General features: G+C 38.4%; 1 protein-coding gene across 5 annotated transcripts in view; it reads left to right on the forward strand.

Moving 5' to 3' along the window:
* SOX5 (SRY-box transcription factor 5) overlaps positions 1 to 16440 on the forward strand; it is a 999188-nt gene that overhangs the window by 967452 nt on the left and 15296 nt on the right. For all 5 annotated transcript variants that reach the window (XM_046013235.1, XM_046013233.1, XM_046013234.1 and 2 more), the window contains one exon: positions 16096 to 16204. In XM_046013235.1, coding sequence (XP_045869191.1) covers positions 16096 to 16204 — 109 coding nt within the window. The remainder of the gene's footprint in view (positions 1 to 16095; positions 16205 to 16440) is intronic.

The following is a 16440-nucleotide window of genomic DNA, read 5'->3' on the forward strand; positions in this document are numbered from 1 at the left end:
TTTGACGTGTAGCCTCTAAGAAGCTCACAATCTGCACAGTAGAGGTGCTATCTATGTGTGATCCCGTCACAGCTGTACTTTTCCTCCGGTCCAAACGTGGGTCAAAAGGATGGAGAAATGCCTCCAATTCTGCTCCGTTCCTGGAGGGGAGAGCAGAGCGCGGTTAGGGAGGCATCCCTGGCAGGCACACAGCAGAAGAAGAGCGATACTGGTGCAGCGAGGAGGGCACAAAATTTCTCTAGCTAAGCACCAGAAGGGAAGGGGAAAAGCAAAGTGACAGCTCTAAGAAGGAATGATAGCAAGCATAAAGGAATTTATATTCAAATATTTAAACATTCTTGAAAGGATGCTTGAACAGAAATTCCTTTTCTCTGCTCCCCATGTAGAAATGAGTTTAACACTCAGCCAGATGCTAATGCAAAGTGACTCAAGCTATTCCTCGCAAGCATAGCTAAATTGCCGTTATTTGTTAAGCGCATTGAATTCAGCTGTGGATACAGCAGTTGGTTGCATTCAGCAAGCATCTGTACCCTTTTTTTTTTAATCCTCCAAAGCAGAGACAACTCTACCTATCTCCCCCCTTCTCCTCCCCTGTGCTGGCTGGGAATTGTCAAGTGACAACCGACCAAATCCTTTTGGACAGGAAGCCTTCATCCTGAGTTCTATATACTTGCAAAACAGGCCTTGTGGTTGGATCAGGGAGCCCATTAAAAGCACTTTGATGGTATGGAAATTCATCTTCATGAAGCTCCTAGGCCCCTAAGCAGCATGCTGTTTAGCTGTGGTTACAGATCACTCATTCAGATCGGAGGGCAATAATTGTGCTGACGGCTTGTAAGGCAGTGGAAGTACATAAAATAATCCTGGGCCCTCCACCATGGCACTGTGAGTTAATCTTCTCTAATACAGATCAGCTGTTGTTCTAACACGTGACTTGGAGCTGGCTCCAGTGACTCTGCTCAGCCCTCTGATTAAGTGCTCGGAGTAGAGCCATCTGCATTCACTTTGCTCCCTCACTGTCCATTGTTAGCGGACTTCATTTCCGCTCCTTGTCCCTCCTCCACAATCAGACTCTGTTTGACTTCTCTGATTGGCACCTTCTCTATTTGTGTTGCAAGAGGGAGAGTTGCCTCTTGTTCAACACTACTGCCTTCAGTTTCCCCTTCTCTTCTCTAGCGTTGTAACTCTTTAGAACTCTATTTTTGGAGTCATACCTGCCAAAACCTGTTGGCCAGTTAAGATTCTCCATTCTTAAGAAGCCTGTCATCCCCAGATCTTGTCCCCATGCCCTTTCAATGCAGTTGAGTTACATCAACTACAGTCTTACATTTTCATGGGTTTTTAAGTGAAAATCTTAAAATATGGAAGTGAAACAGTTCCATTATTGTAATAGCATGGCCGACTTCGGTGAAGTGTCAGTGAATCTTTTCAGCAGAACGATCTGAATGACACCTTGATACCTGGCAATGAGAGGGCGTTCTTTGAAGCCCTCTGAGCAGGTATTAACTGTGGTTGCCTTTTCCTGTTGAACTAGCTTGGGTGCCATTTCTATAATATTAATGATTGAATCCACGCGCAATTCATGGATTTGAGATAATGTCAGATTTATGTCTTTTAATTAACACCTGCTGCAAATCAGGGGTAGGGGTAGGATTGTGTACTTGAGCTACTCTGTTGAACAAGAAAATATGTTCCCTCCTTCATAAAGTATATGGTTTAAATCAAATTATTATTTTAACTGTTAATGATGGCATCTTTGTGTGAACCTACAGTAGGAAGTAAATAAAGGCCCCACCCATTTTACTTAGCCTATGAGATCATTTCAGTACCTGAGCGACCAAGGTGGCTGCTTATTCTTCCACATGAAGTGACAGCACTATGCCTACGTTGTTCTTCTCCTAATACCTACCCTTTTAATATATCTTTATAATTGCCCGACTTTACCCATGGCCAGAGCATAGGTAGATCAGTAGTTGGTTTGAAATTTTGCTTCCGTTTGGAAGACATAAACAGGATATATGATAAAATTTTTTGCACTCTATCATATCATTTGAATACCAAAAGAAGGACATTTCTCTCACTAAAACAATATTCCTAAATCTAGGAAGTATGTGAAGTAGAGGGGTGGGATTGGGGGTGGGGGAGTGGTGGATGAAAGAAAGAAACAGAGAGAAAGGATCTGGGAGAAAGGAAAGGGGAAAAGAGAAGAAATCCAGCCTGGTGTTTCCTGCTGGTCCAAGAGGTAATAGATAGCAGGACCTGAGATCCCTCTGTTGGAATCCTGCCATGGAGATCTGTTTTCTTGAGTACACAAATCTCATACATGGTATTTTCTCCACATTTTAAATGACCAACGTGGTTGTCCCAAGCAGAAAGTCTTAATTCTGAAAAGCTGTAATTGGTAGTAAAAACAATTAGAGGTGTGAAGACAGGGACAAATGTTTTCTAGTAATATATACCAAAACACATAATGAAAGTCATTTTTACTAAAACACATTTTAATTGAAGACTTCTAAAAGATTTCTCATTTTTTACTTTTCTTGGAAGTGTTTCAACATACCCAAAAAACTGTGTATGTCAGGTTTCTTGGAAACTCTGGGACACTGTGTTATTTATAATTGTCATTTCAGGTTAATTATAGCCTGATTGCATATTCAGATAACGTTATCTTCACAGATTAGTGTTATGGATTAATTTTAAAAAATCTTCTCAGGTGGGGAGAATCAGAAGACCCACCATATACTGAGTTTGTCAAAACCAACCTCTTTGCTTCATTAACACCCATGTGGCACAATCTTGACCATAGGACCAACGGCATACTCAGGTCCCGACCTTATGTGTGAAGGTAGCCATAGTTAATAGGAAATCATGCAGACCTCAGTTCTTGTCCTAATACCACCAGGCAGTATTAATAGAATAGAGAACCAATGCACTTGACTGAAATGTGGTATAGACCAGAAGATTCCCTGCTTCTTTCCCTTACCCCCAGGGTAGTTATCCTAGGGGAATGATGCTGTCCTACTTTTAAGGCATGTATTTCATTACGTGTGTCAGGAAATCCTCATAACTTTTAGCACATAATGAAGTTCTGTAGGAGGCAGTTGGTGGCATGAGTTCAGCAGCTCAGTGATACCAGGGTTGAAATCTCTGTGATCCTCTTAGCTTTTCCCTTAGGGTCATAAAATGTTGCTGAGCATAACAACTGTGCCATGAAGGCAGGCCAGCTGGGGAAGGAGAAGCAGTTTTCTCTTTGCTGTTTTCGGTCCTCTTTCACATAGAGATGTGTTCCTTTTCTCCTTCGTTCACATAGGGGTGTTTCTTACGTCATTCACATAGAGATGTTTCGCTACACCCCTCAAGAAGACTTTCATAAACAGCTCATTTGGGTAGAAATGGGTTGAACGCATACCGTTAAGAGAATTACTGAACAAAGCAAGAGAAGCTGCCTTAAGTTGACCGTGAATTGTATTTGCGGACTGAATTAGAGACCTTAGCTTATCCTCCTGGAGACCAAGGGATATCTTAAGGTCAAAGAGTATATTGGCAGAGAAGAAAAGGACCAGAATGGCTACGGAGTAGGAAAAGACCATCGGAATCCACAGCTGCATGATAAAAATGGTATCAAGGCTCTCAAATATTTTCTTCATGAAACTGGTTTGTTTCGATTGTGTTAGATTTGTTGTCATCTATCTAACTACTTTCGTTCTTACACTGCTACGTGTTCAGGGCCTTCTACCTTGTCTGCAGTTCTCAAAGAAGTAAAGAGCACATAAGCATGCGCGCGCGCACACACACACACACACACACACACACACAGCAACATTGCTTGGCTGTCAGATTGAACCAATGAGTGTGTGTTCTTGCACGTGTGTCTACATGTGAAGGCTGGCTTCTGTACTACCGTCACATATAAAACAGATGTCACGCACAACAATAACACGCAGTTGTGTGCATCTGGTTTTTACAGTAGAGAATTCGCCCCACTAAGCAAACATTAATTGCCTACAGTGTACCTGAAATCTAAATGCCTACACATGCTATGAATTCTTCTATTACTGCAAGGAAGGATACCTGGCACAGTGCCTTGCTTTTCCTCCGGAGGTTCAGTGAAAATCCACTGTAAATTTCCATAGAATAAGGGGGAAATTTAGAGAGTCAGAGGTATATTTTAAACCGTAATTTATTCCACAATGATAGCAGTCTCTCCTTTCACTTGTCAGTCATACTCCTAAGAAGCCTTACCACGCACTATATAGACTCATCTGTAAACAGAGGTTAATTTGTATCACTCCGCCACTTGGAAACTCTTCCACTACAACCTCCTCCGTTTCTGCTATTGTCAACCTCTTTCTTTCCCTTTAACAGAGTGCCAAACATGAAATGACAGTGACCAATGTTGACTTAATGTGGATGTTTAATAATGAAAAAAAGTGTGTCAGTCCCAGCATTAGTTACAAATGGCAGTAAGTGTATCGATGGCAGCCCTGTAATAATTTTACATCCATCATTCTCTCCCGATGCTTCGCTGGCCATCTGATGGATGGGGCCAGCCGTGTTAACTCTTCAGAAACTGACACAGTGTATCTAGTTCAGCATTATCTAACACATGCTCCTTCCCTCAGATAAGGACAAGGCGTGTGAGGAATTGTGAATTACAGGTTTCACTTTGAAAAAGTGAATATGAAGGAATTCATGCCTCTGCATTCAGTGGAAGACACTACAAGTAATTAATGATTTATGGATGACTTTTGTAGATGTTGCCTTTAGCTAAAATGAATTAGAGAGGTCGAATTCAAACTAGGTATTTCAGTGGTTAGAGGAAAAAAATTCACGAAGGAGGAAGGCGTGTTAGGTAAATCCTTCGGGAGGAAGTGAGATAGATCATTGCCTCACAGTGGGGGGTGGGGGGTTGGGCAGGGAGGGGGAGTGCGTGTGAGCATAGTGAGTGATTTTTTTTTAAAAAACCCAAACTTTTAAGTCTGCTGGTTGGAATTCGTCTAGGAAAATCTACAGTGACACAGATTATCAATATTGTTGCTTTATTAAAGTGAGTATAGATTATTTTTTAATCTCTACATTTATGTATTAATTATTCCACAACTTTAAAAGACACACACACATCTGACGTTGAATGCTTGCCTTTTTATTACTGGAGTCTCTCTACTCTGAAAATTTATATCAAATGGATAGAGAACTGCTTTCTAGCGACTGATTATTAGGAAATCGAGACCAGCTTTTATGTGTAAGTTGGCATTTGATCCTTGGGTTTTCTTCTCTTTTGTTTTTCATTCATAAAACCTTCTCATTTCTGAGTGTCTTAGCTAGGGAACACTTCTTATGGGACAGGAGGGAAGAGAAAAAACCCTTAGTGAATATTATCAGCACAGAGCAGCCAGTTTGCAAAGACCATGACAAAAAGGCAAATAGCTATTATGTCATCACCTATCCATCACTCGAGATGTCAGCCTTTCAATAATTCCAATCGACATTCTCGACAGGCTGGTGCAAGTTAAAGGGGCTGTTTGTTTCTAGAAATTGAGTATGGGCTGTCTATAGCCTTTTGTTCCAGATGGTTTTCTTCTGTGTCTTTTCATTTCTTTCTTTTTTCTTTCTTTTCTTTTTGGGGGTATTTAATTGAAATACATGCCGAGTTTGCAGACTGCAAAGATCAGAGCTGTTTTCGTCCAGCAGTGGTAACTATGCATTAAACATTTTGATTTGTTTGAGCTTGAAGTTTAGTCCTTTTTTGCCATTTGCTTCATGGAGTTTGTGTATATTTACAGCCTCTGCATTTAATGGCCACATGCCTTATTTTCACAGATGGCCAGTGGAAGACTTTTTCTTTCTCTTAGTATAGCCCGCTTTCAGTTTTGCTACATTTGTCACAGTGCCACTACTTGCAGCTAGCAAGTGCCCACGCTTGGTGGGGAGCAATTATGGTGTGAGTTTTTAAGGAGCTTTTTAAAGGTTTTTTTTTTTTCCAGTAAACTTTTTATGGTTTAATTTTCAAGCCTAGAAAAGCTGTGCATGTTTTCAAACAGAGAGTCTTGTGTTCTTTACATCATTCTGGTAGAGGGGTTAGTGCAGGATGGTCCAATAAAATGAGACACACAGGGCATGCCAAATTGGGCTTTCGGATAGACACCCACAGGCCTCTCTGATGATTGAAATTGTCTATTCATTTAAAGACACAAGGAGATGCTCACAATAGTACTCCTGAAAAAAGCAAGTTTTGAAAACACCACGTAGAGGATGATCCAGATATTTTTAAAGTATAGTTCTATGTTGCATAGATAAAACACTAGAAAAATGATACGGTAGAGTGATGCCAAGGTGGTAGGGTTGTAACTTGGCATCCATGGGCCCACACTGCTGATTTTTCTAAATTTCCTGTAAGTAAAGTAAGAGTCACTTTTGTTGCTGGGCCAGAAGTGTTCTCTTTAAAAACCTGATCTATTAAGAATGGCCTTTCCTTCGCTTCTCCCTTGCCTCCTCCTCATCCCCAAGATCGCATGCTACCTTCAGGACAATTAAACATTAAAGCACTGAAATAATTAGAGACCTTCGTTTTTCCATTACTCTCTTATATTTACTAGATGTGTTGCATTCTCTGTTGTCATTTATTGCAAGCTACTTTACCAGTATGGATTAAAAACGATGAGGAAAATATTCTGAACTAAGCATGTATTTCGAAGGGTCTCATTGAATCTCTCCAAGCATATCTCTTCTCCTTTTTTTTTTTTAAACAAATGAGAAAGACTTGCTTATGGGTCATAGGAATAATAATGGCTATTGTTATTTATTTTGTGCTTTTATCCTTTACAAAGTGATTTCACATCAGCTTGCAACCTCGTCCTATAATATGAGCAGAACTGTATTCTATCTTTGTTTTAAAAATAAAAATGAGATTTGAGAAGATTACAAGAATTCCAGCGGGAGACCAGTTTTAAGCCAAGGTCCTGTGGCTTGGAGCTCAGTCTCTTTTCTAATGGACCGTGCTGAAGAAGTTCGAGAAAGTACCCAGTGTCTGATGATTAGCTTGTGCTCCAGCACTGGTCATGTGTATTAGTACAGTCTTGAGGCTTTATTACAGAAATCTTATTTAAGCAGTCCCCATCTCCGTAATGTGTACCTCGTTCTTCCCATTCTTTGTTTTTCCTGCATCTGTTCCTTTCCTAGGTCTCTGTTCCCTCACCATGCCCCACCAGCCGCTTCACTAAAGGATGAGCTAGGAAAACAAAAAAACAGAAAGAACACTCTCCATCTTATTGGTTTTGCTTCTTGTAAGCAGGGCGGATAAAACATGTGAAGTTTTAGCTGTTGATTAAATTGAGATTCTAAATATCTGTTCTAATCTGTATTTTTCTCTCCTTTCCCTTAAAACAACCATGGATAATTGAAAAGTGAACTATAACTCCGATGTGCCCGTTTCTATTTGTCAGGCCCAGCAATTCTGAACCAAGCCATGACTCTTTAAAATAGTCCAATTATATTTATTTAACTGAGGTGACTGCTGGCTACTCAGGCTACATTCATAAGAAAGCTAACAGTTTTATAGCTTTTATTCCATGAAAAGGAAAAATTAAAGAGAAAAATTCTATACATGTCTGGAGCTCAATAACTGAGTTGCCCATTGTTTATAGAACAATTATCATCAGACAATGTTCAAGTTTTGTGTTTACATCTATGCAGCCCTCCCACCTACCGGACATCCTGCCTCGGCCGTGATTTCTATTGTTTTTCTTTGTTGGCCTCCTGTTTTTCTCACGTTAACCCTTGTGATTTAACTCAGTGCAGTATCTCTATCTGCCCTGCTTTGAAATATAACAACATCTTTTTTTAGACTTTGGTTAAACGCTGACCACATACACAAACATTTGAAAACCCTCGGGTCTTAGTTTTTTCTTCTCCTGCCTTCCCGTTTCTACGAGTACACACCATAAGCACTCCTGTGACAAATAAGCAAAGACCAGTATTTTGCCATGACGGTGATCATGTGTGCCTTCTTTGTGACTGATTTATTTTCTACAGATTCCCTTGAGTGGCTTTTTTGTGCATGAATCCCCCAGACCTCACTGACTTCTTCCCGTCCCTGGCAGTGGTTTTCTGTTTTAAGGACTAAATTAGGAATGTTGAATTTGGGCATATAACTGTGTCTTTCACGAAGTACCTGAATCTGTGAATCTGATTGTCTCTGTGAATTTGACAGTCTCTTCACAAAATATATCTCAATAACCTTATTTTTTTCCATAATTTGAAATCTCTTCCTTGACTTTAAGAAAATGATGGTAGAATTCTCAGTTACAAGTGAAGTGCCCTTAAGGTTTGAAACCTAAAAACTTTAGAAAAAACTGTCATTTATGATAGAGAAAATATGTATAGTTTTATATATTGGTCACAATTTTTTAGTTCTGGTTTAGGGAGTATCCAGTAAAGTAGGACATAGAATTGCAGGTTTGAAAGACAATGAAAACAGCCTTGAATTTCCTCTTCAGTATTTTTAGTATGCCAGACATAGGTAGTCCTATTCCAATTCTCGAAAATCTCCAGAAGGGGGAAAATTTTTACATCTTGAGGCAGCTCACTTACTGGACAGATACCTTTGACTATTAGACAACTCTGTGGCTTATTATATTTTACCTGACAACTTACAGCCATCGGTCAGTGTTGTGTCTCTTGACTATAGATGGCCAAATTCTATCACTTTTTCACCCATAACAGGGCTTGAGTCTTTTTTAAATAAGTTAATTCTTAAGATATTTAAAGACAGGCATTTTGTATCTGCTTTTCCCATCCCATTCAACTTTCTTTTTCAGGGTCCAATGCAACTTCTCCATAATGACAATAAGGATATTGTTAAGAACATAATCTAAAGCTGAGTTAAGCCCAAAACATTATGACCATTGAGCATCCCTGGTCTGCATTCCAGCTCCTGTAGAAAAATAAACTAAGGTCATTATAATATTGTTTTTTTTATTTTTATTTTTTTTAAAGATTTTATTTATTTGTCAAAGAGAGAGAGCACAGGCAGGCAGAGTGGCAGCAGAATCAGAGGGAGAAACAGGCTCCCTGACAAGCAAGGAGCCTGATGTGGGACTCAATCCCAGGACGCTGGGATCATGACCCGAGCCGAACGCAGCCGCTTGCTTAACCAACTGAGCCACCCAGGTGTCCCTATAATATTGTTTTTGTTAATGAATCCATATTGGCTTTTTGTTGTCACTACATCCTCTATTATGTGCTCTTAGCCAAAGTTTGTAACCACCAGTTCTGTCTTTTCTGGAACTTACATTAAGTGCTCAGGTCATTGTTTTTCAAATTTCTCTCATCTTTCATAAATCAGAGTTAATTGTCATTAACTTTCTAATATTTCTCCTACTTTAAATCAGTTTTTTAATAATCATAGATAGGAATTCGCCAATTTTATCTACAAATCATGCTACTATCTTGGAAAATTATTCATCTGGATTGACTTGAATTCATAGAAACTGCGTTTCCTTCAAAACCATTCCGTCATTCTTCAACTTCACAGTACTTTTTAAGAAAACTTGATCTGCCAGTATACTTTACTGTGACCAGATTGCCTGATGAAACTAAGTTTCTAAGAAATTTAGGTGAAATTATACTTAGGAAACATTTCATGAAGGTGGCTACCAAATTTCGTGAAAGGAAATTAGACTGTGAACAAAATTATGTGTTCTAATTCATGATTTTCTTCACTAGGAGAAACCTGGATTTTGTAAAAGACAAAGTCAAGATTAAGTAAGGATGATTTTCTAGATGAGTAGACCAGAGGCCATTTATGGACCTTTCCAACCCCTTAGTTCCCATATTTCTCTGACTGATCCTCTGATGGAAATATTCCTACAGGATACCGGATCACACAGTATAGTGTATCTGGAAATATCCCACTGGATACATCTATGGTTGACCAGAACAAAATTAGTGAATGATTTCTTCAACTTATGTTTTTGTTAGCCTTAAAGGGAAGTGTGTGTATGTGCCTGCGTGTGAGAGGAAAGAGAGAGAGAGAGAGAATGTATTTGTATATAATTTATATACAATTTTCAAGAAGCCTTTTCTCCCATTTGTGCTGTTAGATGATGTGGGTGGATGGTTATTTTTTAGGAAATGGCGTTCTCAATAAGCAAGAGTGGAACCGAGAAGTTGAGGGGGTGGACATATGCATTATTTCTTTGTATTTTACTTAAGCTGATGAGAAAAATCTCCAACTGATAAATCATTATGACATTATAAATAATCTTTCATCTTCTTTGGTGGTCTGTGAGGTTCACATAATTGGAGGGTTAAAAAACTTTTTGTTTCATTCTTCCTCCCATGTCATTAGTACAGAAGTAGACCATAGAAAAAAGTGCAGCCAGAAGGGGTTTAACTGTTACTGAGTCAACATTTGACAGTCACACTCTGTTCTGTCATTTCATGCATGTGCTTTTTATGAGTTTTATAGCTTTGTGAGCTTTATTTCAGGGATGTCCATTATGATAGCTGATCCACAGCCCATCTCTATTTGTGTATGTGTGTCTGCTGGGGAGCAAAGCTCATCACTTACATGAATCCCAATTTCAAGGAGTAACAGAGGAACTATTTAGTCGTGCATTGTTTAATTTGGGATTAGGTAACTAAGGAAGTATCTACCTCTTCTAAAACAGTTTTTGTGTGTTTTTCGTTTTGTTTTGTTTTGACTGCTCTATGAAATAACACAAGATATTTGTTTGAGCCTCTATAAACAGTGAATTTTTAGTTATATTATGTATGAGTTGAAGTAATGGAATAAGAGATGTTTTCAATTTACGTATGTACTAGACTTAAAACCATCATGCCCGAACATCACATGAAAAATGAAAAAGATTAAAAAGATTGTTCAGATGTTAGACAAGAGGAATTTTTAAAAATCTCAACAATTTTTAGAGTTGTTAGCCAAACTCTCCTTTTGAATGTGTATTTGTCCACTACTCTAGCCATAGAAAATAAAAGGTCATAACCACGGCAAGTTACTTAATACTGGTATTGAACTAACTATTCCTGTAATTCATATATGTCAGGAAGAATCTTTATTTTTTCAATTTCCCTCATTGAGTTTTTTCCCTAATATTAAAAACACAGATATCTTAATTTTTTAAGCTGATAAGAATCTATCATTATATTTAAACCCCATTTTACAAATTAGGATTCTGGGACTCAGGGAGGAGAATTAATTTGTCTAAAGTAGCATAGCTAATATACACAGCAGAATCTGGTTAAGAAGTGATGTTTTTGGACCCCCAAACCCATTTTTTTTTTTCCTGTATGTCCTCTTCCCGTTAATCCCAATGGGCTTTTGCCCTTCCGGAGGTACAGATCTTTTTTTTTTTTTTTTTGGAACAATTTTTTATTTATTTTTCTTTTTCAGCATAACATTATTCATTGTTTTTGCACCACACCCAGTGCTCCATGCAATACGTGCCCTCCCTATTACCCACCACCTGGTTCCCCCCAACCTCCCACCCCCTGCCCCTTCAAAACCCTCAGGTTGTTTTTCAGAGTCCATAGTCTCTTATGGTTCGCCTCCCCTTCCAGTTTCCCTGAACTTCCTTCTCCTCTCCATCTCCCAATGTCCGGAGGTACAGATCTTTACCGACTACTTCTAATCAACTCGTTGCTTACATCTCTAGATATTTCTTGACTTTGCTTGTTGATTCCCACCATAGTGTGGTGTCATGCACAAATAATACATGTGTTGTTTTCTATTAAGCAAGTCACTGAATGAGCCCCAGAGCCCAAGACCAGCTGCCAAATTGCCTAAGTGAATATTAGGACAGTAATAATACTTCTTTAAAGGCTGGGTTTTCGAATCATTTAGTTGACCCCAAAAAAGTATATGATCTAAAACTATATTTTCTCCTGTAGATGGGATACAATTCATTTGGATCCTTGCTCAAGTCAACATGGTGTCACAAGATTTTTCAAGTAAAAATAGACTTTACCTTATGTTGTCCTTTGATCTCAGTAAACCTACAGTATTGTATAAGATTTGATTAGCCAGGTCGGAATCATCTTTCTTTTTTTTTTTTTTTAAAGATTTTATTTATTTATTTGACAGAGAGAGATCACAAGTAGGCAGAGAGGCAGGCAGAGAGAGTGAGAGGGAAGCAGGCTCCCTGCCGAGCAGAGAGCCCGATGTGGGACTCCATCCCAGGACCCTGAGATCATGACCTGAGCCGAAGGCAGGGGCTTAAACCACTGAGCCACCCAGGCACCCCGGAATCATCTTTCTAAAGGAAATCTTATTGTTATCTAATTGCTAATTTGTATTCAAGAGAGAAAGCATATAGGTCATCTTGTTCGATCTTTATAAATTCTCAAGACTCATTTTGCCTACTTTCTAGTAACTAATATGCTTACACCCTCTACTCTGAGCTTATTCAGAGCATTTCAGAATTTTAGCAAGTGTTTCTTTAAATGTGTTTATTTTATTTATTAATTTTTGTTTTATTTCTGATAGAAAAAAGGTAGAGGAGAGAAGAACCAGCGAATCTTGTCAGTTTCGAACCAGCACTTGGATAGTATCGAAGGGGGTTAAGTAAAAGTGCTGTACTGGGTTTGTATTCAGGAACACTGATCTTCAAGTGGGGCCATGAGGTGTTCTTTGTACAGATTCTTGACTAATGTGTTTTTCATTGGAGCCAGATGGAACTAAGAGTCTAACTTTGTTAAGAATTATCACTTGTGCCCATCAGCACTTTTTTCTGTTTCCCCGAGCTCAATTTCTTGAGTGTTTTCTATTTTCAGGATCTTCCCATTTACTCCCCTTCTACCTAATATCAAACTGAATTCATTCTGTTCCAGCTGCCTCTATTAATTAATTAAATCAGGGGGAGAGTGGGAGGAGGGGTTGAGGAAGAAGGAAAGAGAAAATCTCAAGCAGGCTCCACACTTAGCTCAGAGCCCTGCCAGGGCTCGATCTCACAACCCTGAGATCGTGACCTGAACTGAAATAAAGAGTCAGACACTTAATCCACTGAACCACCCAAACACCTATTTAGAAATAGGTGCCTCTATTTAGAAAATATTAATTTAATTATAGGAACTTTGGGAATCAAAATGTTACCTTTTTGAGTAATGTTGGCTCTTTGGAAAAGAGGCTTTTAGGAAAGGAAAGATTTACTCCAAGGAACAGAAACTTAAAGGGTTGAATTTTAGAATGATAGTGCGTAGAGATGGACTTTTTGGGGAAGGGAACAGCCAGAAATGGTGGAATTGGAAGGAGTAGGATCAGAGGAATCTTCTCAAGATACCAGCATTTGGGCTTTATAACATTTGGCTGATTCTTTCTCCTCCTATACCTAAGTAGGTTGAATTTAAACTTTTGAGAACTATTCTTAAATTCAACTCATTCTTCTGATGTTTCAGTATGTTATCTAGACAACTATCCACGTGAAGATTGATGTATACCCCATACATAAAAACTAAACACATAGGGCACCTGGGTGACACCTGGGTGGCTCAGTCGGTTAAGCATCTACCTTCAGCTCAGGTCATGATCCAGAGTCTGGGGATTGATCCCCGTATCAGGCTCCCTGCTCAGTGGGAGTCTGCTTCTCCCTCTGCCCTATCCCCTGATTGTACTCTCTCTCTTTCACTCTCCCTCTCTCAGTTCAATAAGTAGAATCTTAAAATAAAAAAAGAACTAAATATAAATTTTGATTTACTATAGGATCAATTTTCATATGAAATTATATGGTAATTATTTGCCATGGAACGATTGTATTTTTATATGCCACGTATTTACCGTGTAAACACTTAGGTTTTAGTATAGCCCCTTTACCTCAGTTCCTTTAAGTCTTCTGAATTTATTGTCAGCAAGAATTTTTAAAAATGTGCCAATGTTACCATTTTGATTTACATTTTTAAGGTGTTTTAATTAAAGGCACACCACACATTCCCTGATTCCTCCAGTCCCATCTCATTTCCGTGTTCACATGTCGGAGAATCAGCTATGCAAAAAGTCACAAAAACAATGCAGCTTACCTCGTTAACTTCCACTATCTCCCACTGACATGCTCTTGGGAAGTATTGTAAATTCCATTTTGGGTAACTAATTAATTTTATTGTATTGTGTACTTTAGGATTAGATGATTAGAAGTCACTTACTGTAAAAACTAATGGTTAGTTTCCTGCCCATCATTTGCTAATTTTCGTCTCTTGGTGAGATGGTACAAGATCCATACAGCTGAACTCAGAAACTTAGCAGTCACTCAACATTTCATCTTTTTTCTACTCCAGTTGCCTCCATTTTGCTTTTTCTTCTTAAAAGACTTTGCTTCAGAATGGAAAACTCTTTCTAAAATATGTAGCATTTATTGCCCTATCCACCATTAAATTAAAACCTGAGAGGCAATCCATGCTTCCCCAAAGATTGTACAGTGAAGTCTTCATTGACCGGAGATGATCAGATAATGCTGATGGAGAGAGAGAGAGAGAGTGAGTGAGTGTGTGTGTGTGTGTGTGTGTTAATGTAACTGTCGTCTATTTTAACAGCTACATTTACTATAAAGAGAGTCTGTTAAGCGGGTGTCCTTGGTGCTCCTGTTCTTAGCTGAATATATACAGCAGACTCTCAGCAAAAGAAATCCAGAGCACATAAAACAGCTGAAAATACTAATTTTACACAAACTAATTGGATCAGGTTCTACATTTTAAAATATATAATTTATTTCAACTTAGTTCTGGTACTGTATAGTCCTGTAGAACTCAAGTTGATATCAACTACTTTGTTTCCAATTTCCCTGCTGTGTTTTATACTAATGGACAATTAAATATTTTTTCTACTAAATCATACATACAGACTTTGATGAATAGGAGTTCCAAGGCCACTAAATTGAGAGAATTTTTTTATCTAGTATGTACAGTTGTAATACTATCAGAGATTTTGTAGAGATAAAGCATGTACTATATTATCAATATCCTAATGGTCCTCGGTGGGAACATTAGTTGGGCCCCTTTACCTGTAATGTAATTATTTTAAGTAGTTGATTATTTTCTGTGAATATTTTACTGTGTCAGTAGCTATCTCACCATATATGTGAGTCATTTGTACAGTTCATGATGGTGTTCCTTAGAAAATGAGGTAATTAATTATTTTAAAAAACTGAGCAAATTTTAGGAAATCCAGTAGATACTTTTCTTAAAACTGTTTTGGAACCAAGTCATCCTCAGAGCAGTGATGGAAAGTGCTAGAAAAAGTTGTAAACCTTCCATCGTATGATTTTTCTTTTCATAAAATCACCCAATTACTTAATTGAAAGTTGTTTAATATTTCATGTGGTTTAGATTGAGCATTATGTTTTCCTTGAAAATAATGTAGTTTATAATGCCATGTTCTCCGTGAATTCAAATCATGCACTGCATGCTTTTAAATGACTTGATGTCTTTGCAGATCTAATTTTGGTGTATTTGTATCTCAAATAATTCGCCAACTCAATATTTTGGCTTAGCAATCCAAATCAAATTGTGGTCCAAGTAGCAGGCACTCACATCGAATGTACAGAGACTTGACAAGCAATTAGCAATGAATATTTAAACGTCTTCATTACCCTTGCATGAGGAATGCAGATGGCATTTAGGGAGATGGCAACCAGAGGGCACTACTGTGAATTATGTTTCTATCGGTTGGTCACCTGACTATTGGAAGACTTTCTCTGGGCCCCATGCCACTCCTATACTTCTACTGTCTGGCTAAAAATAAAGGCATTCCAAATGTTGTAAAACAGGTTGCTTTCATGAAATTTCTCTGCACGTTTTATGACTCGGGAAGAATGTCTCCAAGGATCCCGGCACATACCCCTGAGGCACACCAAACCCAAATGCCAAGGCTGTATAGGGGATTCTAAGAATCAGAGTTCCTTCAAAAACCCTGCTGATCATTTGCTTCAGTTACCTCAACATAATTATGGTGCTGAATGTGCAAAGGTGAATAAATCAACATTCTGTCCCTCCCAGAAGCTAATGTATTATATATGGCGCAAGAAAAAAAAAAAGTCTTTGAATAATTACAATTTCCAGATTGAGCTCTCATTATAAATTTCTTTTTTTAAGGAAAAAACAACACTGGAGAGTCTGACTCAGCAACTGGCAGTTAAACAGAACGAAGAAGGAAAATTTAGCCATGCCATGATGGATTTCAATATGAGTGGAGATTCTGATGGTTTGTGAAAATTGTTCATGTCTATTCCGGTAATGTGCAGATGTGTCCATTTGTCCCTGTTAAAACTACTAAAAAGTATGTAAGACAGCCACATTATACCTGGTTGTTACAATGAGAGCTTACATGTACTGAGCAGTTCCCATGTGCCAAGTAATCTGCTGAGGGCTTTGCAGAAATCCTCTCATTCATTTCTAGCACATCCTATGAGAGAAATACTGTTAGAAATAAAGAGCTGG

This window comes from Meles meles, chromosome 7 (genome assembly GCF_922984935.1).
Source record: "Meles meles chromosome 7, mMelMel3.1 paternal haplotype, whole genome shotgun sequence".
In the NCBI taxonomy this organism is placed as follows: Eukaryota; Metazoa; Chordata; class Mammalia; order Carnivora; family Mustelidae; genus Meles; species Meles meles.